The sequence below is a fragment of the Amblyomma mixtum genome, chromosome 1 (genome assembly GCF_055824585.1).
Source record: "Amblyomma mixtum isolate Tamu chromosome 1, ASM5582458v1, whole genome shotgun sequence".
Lineage (NCBI taxonomy): Eukaryota > Metazoa > Arthropoda > Arachnida > Ixodida > Ixodidae > Amblyomma > Amblyomma mixtum.
In genome coordinates, this window is record NC_143012.1 from 76,355,533 (window position 1) to 76,366,894 (window position 11,362).

Below are 11,362 nucleotides of genomic sequence, written 5' to 3' on the forward strand. Positions count from 1 at the left end.
CTTTATTCGTTAATTGATAAGGATTCTATCCGTGACGTGAACTGAGATAATGTGGTTGCAGTTATGATTGACGGATCAAGGCGATTCCATTCTCTGATCGCGAGGGGAAAGTACGAACACATGAACGTGTCGTTATGGCATGAGTATTGTTATCGCGCGTGCGTGTTTGTGCCTCGACGGGCGTGATTGCGAGAAAGATATGTATTTTGATTCGTCTATCTTGTAGTAGTTGTTTATCAGGTGAAATAAAAATTTTAGTCGTGCTTGTTGCGCTCTTGATGATAGCGTCGCTAAAGCCGAAATAGCCGCGAGGTTACTTGGTGAGTATGTGCGCTTATATTTGTTGTGTATAAACCGCAATGCTTTACGCTGTACTTTTTCTAGTTTTGTTTCATTAGTCACTGAATGGGGGAACCGAACTGTGTTAGCGTATTCTAAAACTGGTCGAACGAAAGTAGTACATGCGAGAAGCTTTGTCGATGTGGGTGCAAGGCGCAGACATCTTCGAAGAAAAAATAGTTTGCGTAATGCTTTCGAGGTTATGCTAGCAATGTACGCGTCCCATCTGAGGTCAGAAGTTAGTGTGATGCCTGAGTACTTATGCTGGCGAACTTTCGTCAGTATTCTGCCATTAACAAAGTACGGAAAATCATAAGGTTGCCTTTTTCTTGTTACCGTCATGCAAACAGATTTAGTCGTGTTTAGCGTCATTTGCCATGTTTTGCACCATTCGGTTATTTTGTTCAATGAATCGCTGAGTGAAATGTGGTATTTGTAGCTGTTAATTGTTTTATAGATAATGCAGTCATCAACGAAGAGTTTGATGTTAGAATCGATATTGTTGGTTATGTCGTTGATGAAAGTTAAAAATAACAGTGGACCCAACACGGATCCTTGAGGTACACCTGATATGACGAGTACTGTCGCAGATTCCATGTTCTGAAACAGTACAAATTGTGTCCGGTTTGATAAGTAATCTGAAATCCAATCTAAAATTTTCCCGTCCCTGAGCGTACCCCGTTAATTTGCTATTAATTTGTTGTGGCAGACGTGATCGAATGCTTTAGAAAAGTCCAATAATATAATGTCAGTCTGGCTACAGTTATTGATGGCGAGTGCAAGGTCATGCACAACCTCCGCAAGCTGAGTGACGGTTGATAAGCCCATGACGGAATCCATGTTGGTTCGATGTTAACAGATTGTGAGTATCAAGGAAGTTTGTTAGGTGTTTAAGGATGATATGCTCGAGCATCTTGCAAGCCGTGCTGGTGAGAGATATTGGTCTATAATTCGATGGTAATGTGGTGTCTCCTGTTTTAAGGCGAAAGCCTTTAATGCCTCATCGTTGTAAGCAGCAGTTGTCGACAGAAAATGTCACGCTTTTCAATTGGTCGAAACGGCCGTGACGTACAAGTGCGCGAATTTCATACAGGGCCAATTGTACTTTGCTTAGTAACCATGCAACCAATTGAAGGGATCGTATAGTGATGCTCCAAGTAAGTGGGACTGAGCTTAGTTAATTGCTTAAATACCCAATTACCCTAATTAACTTTTCTAGTCAGGCCACATAAATAAATAAAACCGAGGAGGAAATTAGTCGAGCTCGGTAATCGAACCCCGTTCTTCGGCGTGCGAGACGAGCATGCTATCCACTCCGCCATGCCAGCTCGATGGTTTGGAATGAACAAAGGCGCGTCTAGTGAATAGGGTGTCTTCGCTCACTCCCATCCTCCTCCCTTCCCTTCCGGCGAGGTTTAGGTGTCCACCGAGATATGAGAGACAGATACATTTCCTTTCCTCAAAAACCAATTTACCGACGAGCGAGGCCTAGAACCGAATGGGCAATGGCGTTCTATGGACTCCCTGGCAGTGTTGCAAGATGCTGTCGCGTTCCACTCTTAGAGGCGAAGCTTCACATCTTAACCACACATCAGTGACCACACTTTAGGTAAAAAAAAAGTGCCCCCCTGAATTTTGACGGGTGTTCATCGAGATATGTGAGACAGTTTCTGCGTAATTTCCTTTCCTCAAATACAATTTTCATTTCCTTCATTGCGGGCCATCTTTGTCTTCTTTCACTCCCACTTCCTCCCTTCCTCTACGGTGCGGTTCAGGTGTCCACCGAGGTGACAGAGAATTACTGCGCCATTTCCTTTCCCCAAAAAGCGTTGCGTTCAAAACGCAAGGCGTCGCGCCGAACGGGTGGTGGCGTTCCGTGGACTCCGTATACGCAGCGCTACAACACGCTGTCGCGTTCCACTCCTAAAGGCGAAGCTTGAGCGTCATTAATTAGCAGGTAATTAGTATCCAGGCATTCATCAGTAATTAACCATTAAGTAACGATATGTCATCACTTAGTAATTAGTACTCAATTATATGTGACGCCACCAGTGCCACAGAAGCAGCGAAAGTGTTTCGGAAAACGCTTTCGCCTCTACGCACTTTAGACAGTTAAAGTGCCCCCTGAAGCCGCCGCGGTGGCTCAGTGGCTATGGTGCTCGGCTGCTGACCCAAAAGACGCGGGTTCGATCCAGGCCGCGGCGGCTGGAATTTCTTTGGAGGAGAAATTCTAGAGGCCCGTGTACTGTGCGATTTCAGTGCACGTTAAAGAACCCCAGGTGGTCGAAATTTCCGGAGCCCTCCACTACGGCGTCTCTCATAGCCTTAGTCGGTTTGGTTTATTGGGGTTTAACGTCCCAAAGCGGCTTAGGCTATGAGGGACGCCGTAGTGAAGGGCTCCGGAAATTTTGACCACCTGAGGTTCTTTAACGTGCGCTGACATCGCACTGCACACGGGCCTCTAGAATTCCGCCTTCATCGAAATTCGGCCGCCGCGGCCGGGATCGAACCCGCGTCTTTCGGGCCAGCAGCCGAGCGCCGTAACCACTGAGCCACCGCGGCGGGATAGCCTTAGTCGCTTTGGGACGTTAAACCCCATAAACCAACCAACCAAAGTGCCCCCTGAATTTTTGTGTATTGGTATAATCTTTGCCTTCTTCCAGTCGTCGGGTAAAGTTGATGACGAGAGAGATTTAGGAAATATCAGACCCAAGTATCTGCTGCACCATTCTGCGTATCGTTTCAAGAAATCATTTGGGATATTGTCTGGTCCGGGTGATTTTTTAGGGTCAAGCGTGAGTAATAGATTAAAAATGCCCGCATCTGATATGATTAAAGGGTCAACGCGTGATGTTTGATTGCGTAAAAGTCCAGGAGATTACCGTCATATTTTGCGAAACTTGAGTGAAAAAACGTGTTGTACGCATTAGCATTGTTAGCTCTATCCTCAGGAGACAAGTCGGATAACGGGTTTTTAGTTGGGCGGAAATGGTTCCAAAATCTATGCGGGTTGTTTGTCAGAAAGTTAGGCAGCGTTACATTAAAATAGTGTTTCTTGGCCTGTTTGCCTTTCTCTCTGAACGTCGCGATTGCGCACGCTAGTTTTGTAGTTTTGGAAGGACATGAACCATGATTTTTGATAGAAATACGCAACCTTTTCACATGACGTTTAGCGTGGATGACATCCCTTGTTACCCATGGACTGTTTCTTTGTGGACGCTTGGTTTTTAGAGGAACATGATTAGTTATGCAGTGTGAAACCATAGTCTTAAAATGAAGCCAAACCCTGTTAATATTGATTGAGGGGTCGGAGACCATTTCACTGAATGCTTCAAATTCACGTGCGAGGTAGGTTAATATGCTGGCATCATCAGTCTTATCGAGGTTGAGTGTTGTCTTTACATCAGATCGTTTTTTTATTGAGCAGTCTAGGGGTAACAAACATAATGGTATGTTGTGATCAGAGATGCCTTCGATGATTTCTGTCTGCGCTTGGTGTACTGCAAAGTGATCACTGATTCGTATAAGATCGAGGCTATTGTTTGCTGATCTTTGCTTGCGCGTTGGTTCTAGGATAATTTGGAGGAGATTAACGGAGAGCATTAAGTCAAAAAGAGCTTCTGAAGATGATGATGTGTGTTGCATAGTTATCCAGTCCACGTCCGGAAGGTTAAAGTCACCCATGAGAATGATTCTAGTGCTGCAAGCATATTGTTCAAGGAAGTCATGAATGACAGAAATGCACTCATCTCCTGAAGAGGGGCTCCTATACAGACAGCCTACACAGAGAGTAGTATTGTTGCAGAGAAGTCTGCAGAATACGCTTTCAGCATCTGACACATCTGGGAGCGTAACAAACGGCAGGGTTTTCTTTATCAATAGAGCCACACCACCGCCACGGGAGTCTCGGTCTGTCCGAATGACTGAGTAGTTGGGTGGTGCGATTTCATGACTCGAAATTTCTTGTGAAAGCCAAGTCTCCGTGACGGCGACAATATCAGGTTCCCGATCAATTAATAAATAGGTTTTCTAAAGATTCTACTTTGTTTACTATGCTCCTTGCGTTTACATTTATGATGGTCAGTTCTTTAATCGCGCTCTTCCCCGTGTCGTTGGTGGGCTCCTTTTTTCGACTGTCTTCTTCTTCTTCTTCTTCACCATACTCCTGCTCTTCGTTTTATTTCAGCGGAACTTTGTCGTTCGTTTCGTCATCCCAAACAAAGGCGCAGCTGTTTAAAAATAATTTGTCGAAGGCAAGCGAAACTTTGTCCCCTTTTTGTCGGTTTTCTTTGGCACTGTTCCACAGTTTTTTTTTTCTGATTTCTCGAATTCTCGGAGAGAAATCTTCCCCAATGGCATATTTCGTGTCTTTAAGTTTAAAACCTTGCTTCAGTATTGCCGACTTGTTACGGACATCCAGTAGTTTAAAAATTACCGGTCTATTCTTATTAGCCTGCGGCCTGCCTAACCGGTGAATACGTTCAAAGGCAACTGGATCGAGCTTTAGGGTACCTTGAATGATACGTTTGTTGACAGCCTGCTCCAGAGTTTCGGTTGATTCTTCTTCATCTTCTGGTAGTCCATAAACAATTAAGTTGGATCTCCAGCTTATGTTCTCAAGATCATCTATTTTTTTTTTCAGTGTTTCTATTACGTGATTCATGCGAGAAATCTCACTTTCACAAGACTGCACTTTAGTTTCTAGAAGAGTTATGGCATCTAACTTGTTTTCTATGTCTGTCAGCCGTTTTTCCTTTATTTCTTTAATGTCCTCCGCAATATCCTTCAGTTGTTTAGCGATTTGTGCCATTTCAGGGCCGGGATTTGTTTCAACATCCCCTGACAACAGGAGGAGTTTGCACAGGAATACAGCAACATCAAACACTTCAAGACACAGCTGCGGGCACGGCAGCACTACCAATAAACGGTCGCTAGAGCGGAAGCATTTGCCAAAACGCCTGCTCACCTGCACAATGAAGACGAACGGATTAGCGCACCGCATGCTAGTAGTGCCGCCGAGCCCACTGCCGATACAATTCCTGGGAAGGGTATATGTAGCCCATTCATGTGGTGGCGCTCCCAGCAGATCATGCATAGAAATGTGCTCGCGCGTTGCTGCTCCCGGATGATGTGGTCGAAGAAATTCCGCTGACGTCAGGGAATCGCACACATGGAAACAAGTTCCATTCACCGGCGAGGTCACCCAGGCCATCTCGGAAGGTTCGATGCCGCTGGCAGTACCATGAAGAATCAGTCCAAGAGCGAGCTGCACAATGAAGACGAAAGGATTAGCACACCGCACGCTAGTAGTGCCGCCGAGCCCACTGCCGATACAATTCCTGGGAAGGGTATATGTAGCCCATTCATGTGGTGGCGCTCCCAGCAGATCATGCATAGAAATGTGCTCGCGCGTTGCTGCTCCCGGATGATGTGGTCGAAGAAATTCCGCTGACGTCAGGGAATCGCACACATGGAAACAAGTTCCATTCACCGGCGAGGTCGCCCAAGCTATCTCGGAAGGTTCGATGCCGCTGGCAGTACCATGAAGAATCAGTCCAAGAGCGAGCTGCACAATGAAGACGAACGGATTAGCGCACCGCATGCTAGTAGTGCCGCCGAGCCCACTGCCGATACAATTCCTGGGAAGGGTATATGTAGCCCATTCATGTGGTGGCGCTCCCAGCAGATCATGCATAGAAATGTGCTCGCGCGTTGCTGCTCCCGGATGATGTGGTCGAAGAAATTCCGCTGACGTCAGGGAATCGCACACATGGAAACAAGTTCCATTCACCGGCGAGGTCGCCCAAGCTATCTCGGAAGGTTCGATGCCGCTGGCAGTACCATGAAGAATCAGTCCAAGAGCGAGCTGCACAATGAAGACGAAAGGGTTAGCACACCGCACGCTAGTAGTGCCGCCGAGCCCACTCAAGGTGAACGAGGGAGGAGGAGCCTCAGGGGGCTCAACCAACGTTGCGATAATAGGTTGTGTCGGTGGAAGCGTTCAAGAGTGAAAAGAGACCCAATGCCAAGCCAACGACATGAAAGAATGCTGTCGCGTAAACCATTCATTTCGGTTTGCCGAAAAAACGAAGGCCACACATCGAACATTGTATTTCTGCTGTGTTCCAGCTCAGATATAAGAAAAGGCGCTAAAACCACACACACACACAAGACAAGAGAACGGGACAGAGCGCCACTCACAACTAGTTTATTCAGAACCCAGATACATATCTACTCTTAGCCAGCGCCTGCGCAAGGAGCAAAACTACGTATCAATGAGATAACGAACGCTCTAAAAACTTTTTTTTCCGCCTTATACAGAGCAACAGATGTTTCACTGACACACGAACTTCCTTTCTTATTTATATAGAACGCTTCAATCAGTTCTCTAGCTTTAAATATCAGATCATGCCCTTCACGCTCTTTTCAGCCATGCTTCTCATCAGTGCGGATTCTTGCCAGAAGCAGCAATATCAAAGCAGAGAACTGATTGAAGCGTTCTATATCAATAAGAAAGGAAGTTCGTGTGTCAGTGAAACATCTGTTGCTCTGTATCAGGCGGAAAAAAAGTTTTTAGAGCGTTCGTTATCTCATTGATACGTAGTTTTGCTCTTTGCGCAGGCGCTGGCTAAATGTATATATGTATGTGGGTTCTGCAAAATAAACTAGTTGTGAGTGGCGCTCTGTCCAGTTCTCTTGTCGTATGTGTGTGTGTGGTTTTGACGCCTTTACTTTTACAGTGAATTACCAACTAGCCCAGCAAGAAGTTCTCATATATAAGAACTGCTTTGGTCCGAGAAGATGTAAATCCGTTTTTTTTTATGATTCAAGCCATATTTTCAATCGAAGAAGTATTCCCTTGACCCACCATTACGTCCAGAATTCTAAAACGCAAACGTTTGGCTACCCAGTCGTGGGTATCGCAAATTGTATTGAATGGTAAATAGCAGAATGATGTGAAGAAAGAGTCAACACACGTAGTTCCCTTGAGGGTGAAAAATGAGGTCATATTCACAGAAGAAAAAAAAAGGACGCTTTAGCAGTTTTCTCTTCGCGTGGCACCTAGCTTGAAGTTCTGAATGAAATCCCAGGTGAAGTGCTGGCAGAGGGGCCTCGTCTGCTCGGAGCTTGGCAAGACCTCGACGCAGCGGCAAGAACCGGGCACGGCATTTCGCACGCGCTCCGCCACACGCTCCGTGATGTGTGGGCTGCTTACAGCGAGCCACTGCAACCGGGGAGCCAGGCTTAGCAGTCTGTACAGGCTCTTCTCGCCCACAAACGTGTTCCTCAGGCATATGTGCGTCAGACATAGCTTTTGGCTTCCATCCGTTTCCCTGTAGAACGATTTTAATGCTTTTCCCGTGACTGCCGTGTGTCCCAAGAACAGAACACGAAGGCTCTGACCGTGCAAGAGCGCCATGGCCGCACCCGCGTCCCTCAGGTACGTGCGCTCAATATCCAGGACAACGAGGTTGGCGATCACGGGCAGTACGTCGGTCAAGATTTGGTCGTTGAACAGAAAGCAGCCTTCGAAGCCAAGGGCACGCAGCGACGGGTACGGCTCCAGCATGGCGAGCCCGATCGCGGACGCGAATCCACAGTCGGCGAGGTCCAGCAGCTGCAGGTCGCGTGGGTATGGCCGGCCCTCTTCGACGGTGAAGAACTGCTCCGGACTGAACCAAGACTGGCGCAGTGACAGCTGAGTGAGAGTTTGTGGCAGATCGCACACTGTGACACTGTTAGCTCGAAGGTGACGGGCGAGGAAGCCGTGAGTGATGTTCAAGACCTGCGTATAAGCAGGAACACTTGTAGAGCCTTTCAGTACGCTAGCACTTATAGTGGCCATTCGTCGTATTTATCGATTGCGTCTTTGTTTGTCTTACCCTGTTTCTGGAAGACTGCTCACAACCTTCCTAGTCATGTATCAATATATTATAGCAACCTGCCAGCCGTGTCAGGGGCCAACTCAATTAACTGAGAAAGGCTGCTCGAGAAGAGCTATCCAGGTCGCAACCCTAAGAAAAACACCGAAGCCCTACCGATGGTAGCCCCCGCCACAAATGGGCAGTTGTCCATCGCTCGACCGCTCCGCCACTGCGCCAGGAGTGGCATAAGGGCTGCCTCGAAGCTATGACTGTTAAGGAATGAACGACCAAAATGGACATCCATTCGCCTATCATGAACAAACATCTAAAGAAGGCTTACATGAGAAGGAGAACTTGTAGAGATAACATCAGTGACCGTTAATGCTGGTTTCCGCATTATCATTATCATAAGACCGACTACGCCCACTGCAGGGTGAAGGGCTCTCCTATGTTTCTGACAACATGAATCCATATAGCGCCTGTGAATTCACGCAAGGCATACATATCAAATGATAAGATTTTTCTAGAGACGCCTCAAGAAGTTGGCTTATCAGCGTGTTGGCGAACATCAACAGCTCTGTATGGACTGGCTAGACATGAGAAACTTACATATATTGCATAATCCGTTAAATACAGACGTCAGCGCCAAAACTCCTCGTCACCGAGCAGGTTTAAACCACCAACAGTGCTTAGAAACCAGGTTTCTTTCCTGTGCCTCAAACAATTCGGCTAACACCCAGCCTTTCGCGCTGCGTTCACTTCCGGAATTTCATTTTCTAAACATCAAATCCCCTTCAGTAACCACGTGAACTGAAGTATTGAAACCGAAACTAAATACAGTTCCCGACCTCAGGGCTAACTGCCGCTTTCACGCTTGGTTCCTCACTGGAAGCGAAAACTATAATTTCATCTACTTAATCACCGAGAGTGGAGCCAGGTAATAGGTCAGCTCATATATATCTTCTAATGTTGGGTTATCGATGAGCGAAGGCATCGTGATAAATATGATGACTAAACATTCGTTGTTCTTCATGTAAAACGTTGATGTTTTGTTAACTGAAAATCGCAACAATTGCTGGCTTCAAAGAAGTACTATTTTCGTCACAGAATATACGTGTTGCTTCCTCTTAGACAAGCTCGGTCTCACTGCTTCAGTATAAGGCTTTGAACTCGTGTTTGGACGAGGGAACCCTTCGTTAAGCGCTGGCGCCAAGAAACGCTCACCCTGAGTGAGGGGCAGTGCTCGGTCAGGTAGGCGAAGAACTGCCGCGGAAAGTCCCTCTCCTCATCCTCGTCTGTCGGTGTGTCTATGCAACGGGTTATGTGCAGTTCCACGATGCTGGCATCCCCGTGGGTCTCGAGGAGGCTGAGCACCTGTCGAGCCTTGAGCGGAAATGACGTCACGCGTAGCACGCGTCGCAGCGAGTGGTCGCGTGCCACACGCTACCATCGCCGACATACCCTGGAATGAAGACGCGTGCGCCAGTGTTCTCGTATTCTTTTATTTGGCACATATATAGGCGTTAAGGGATACGTGAGTCTATCAGAGACAAAGCTCATTAACTCCGATGGTGAAAAGCCGTTAATTCACCGTCGTAGACCCCGAATCCATTGAAGCTAAGGATGCTCTGGCTTCAAAAGGATTCAGACAAGGTCTGCGTGAAGGAATCCGGCAGGGGTGATCTACACCAGCGCTTTGAACTGGCGAGTGTAGAAGTAAAGGGGTGAGAATTGGGGCATAATGTTCTGTTGCAACTTACTGATGGCGTTGGTGCTAGCGGAATTTTGCACTTTCTAAAAGTTTGCGGAATACATTGCCTGAGTATGATTCCTGCTACGCCAACCTTGCACCTCCGTCGCCGTATGGAGAGCACCATTCGTCGCTACTACCACGCCATGCTCGTTGATATATTCATTATTCGAATTTCTGCCACTCTACAGGGGAATACATAGTAGGTGCGGATGAGAAGCCCTGGACTGGAACCCATCCTAAAGATGACACCTTGCATAGCCATTTCATATCCTCCCCCTTGATCCCGGACGCGACTGGTGACTGGCTAGAAGCGGCACCCGTCCAAACATAAAATCCTGACTGATCGCTAGTTACTCATCTTCTGCACCTTTAGCAGATGCGCTTAAAAGAAAATCCTGACTGATCGGTAGTTGCCCGTCTTATGAACCTTTCGCAGATGAGATTGGTGCATGGTATTCTCCTCAGGAAGACCAGCTTGCTCGTGACATCATGGCAACCAAAGCGTGTATATACCACTGAGATGCTGAGGAAGGCCCCGCAATGCGCTCCCAGGCATCAGAAGAGAATGAACCACAATACTGTGGAGTCGCAACTACATATCATCTCCTGCACAACGTTATACAGGTAGAAATTGGGCCATGCGCGGCTATCCCGCGCCTTTGTTTGAAAACCTGACGTAACGTTTATCTGCTACTATTTCCTAACACACATCTGCACGAGGAGACAACATGCCTACGGCGAGACCTGCAGCAGCCTTTTTAACATCTGTGTGATCTTATTTGTTGAAGTGTTTTTGCACCTTCCTCAGTGGTCATGCGTTTAGGTGCTGCAAAGAGTAGGGGAGGCGTCAGATCTACGTAGGGCGCTCGTTTATGCAAGATCAAGCCGGATCCTCGCAGTTAATAGTTCACACTAATTACGCTGTCGCTATAAACTACAAAGAAGCGTTGAATAGCGCTTGATGGAACCTCTAATAATCCTGAGAGCGAAAGTTGTGCTCAGCGATGTAGTGCCGCGCCGGCACCCTCGGCCTGACATGCTTCGTCGAAGCTCCGAAGCATCGATTGCAAAGTGACGCACAGCGTAGCACTGAGGTCCGACTTACCTCGCGCAGACGCATACTTCGTCGAACGACTTAAGGTGCCCGAACACCTCCAAGAGGAGGCTCTCCGGCAGATGCTCGATCTCCATGGGCGGCACTTCTTCGTTCTGAACGTGCACGTGGCGCTCTTCTTCCACTATGAGCGCATGCAGTCGGAAAGAATGATGCGATCGAGCATAATGGTCACGGTGCCACGTCGACGGAATTTACGTTGTCGTCAAAAGAAAGTGAAATAATCCCGGCTTTTCTGCACAAAATTCCTTAAAACTCAACAGAAAACATTAGACAGAAGTCTGTCTGGTT

General features: G+C 47.2%; 1 protein-coding gene and 1 pseudogene across 1 annotated transcript; both read right to left on the reverse strand.

The window, feature by feature from the left end:
• Window positions 1–4,243: 4,243 nt before the first annotated feature.
• Window positions 4,244–5,941, reverse strand: LOC149366813 (uncharacterized; annotated as a pseudogene).
• A 972-nt stretch (window positions 5,942–6,913) lies between these two features.
• Window positions 6,914–11,148, reverse strand: LOC149366814 (uncharacterized). The gene is made up of 3 exons (XM_089569473.1): window positions 11,080–11,148; window positions 9,429–9,647; window positions 6,914–8,125 (listed from the first exon to the last, which is right to left on the reverse strand). The coding sequence occupies exons 1-3, from the start codon at window positions 11,146–11,148 to the stop codon at window positions 7,376–7,378; spliced, it is 1,038 nt and encodes a 345-aa protein (XP_089425599.1). The 3' UTR covers window positions 6,914–7,375.
• Window positions 11,149–11,362: the final 214 nt, after the last annotated feature.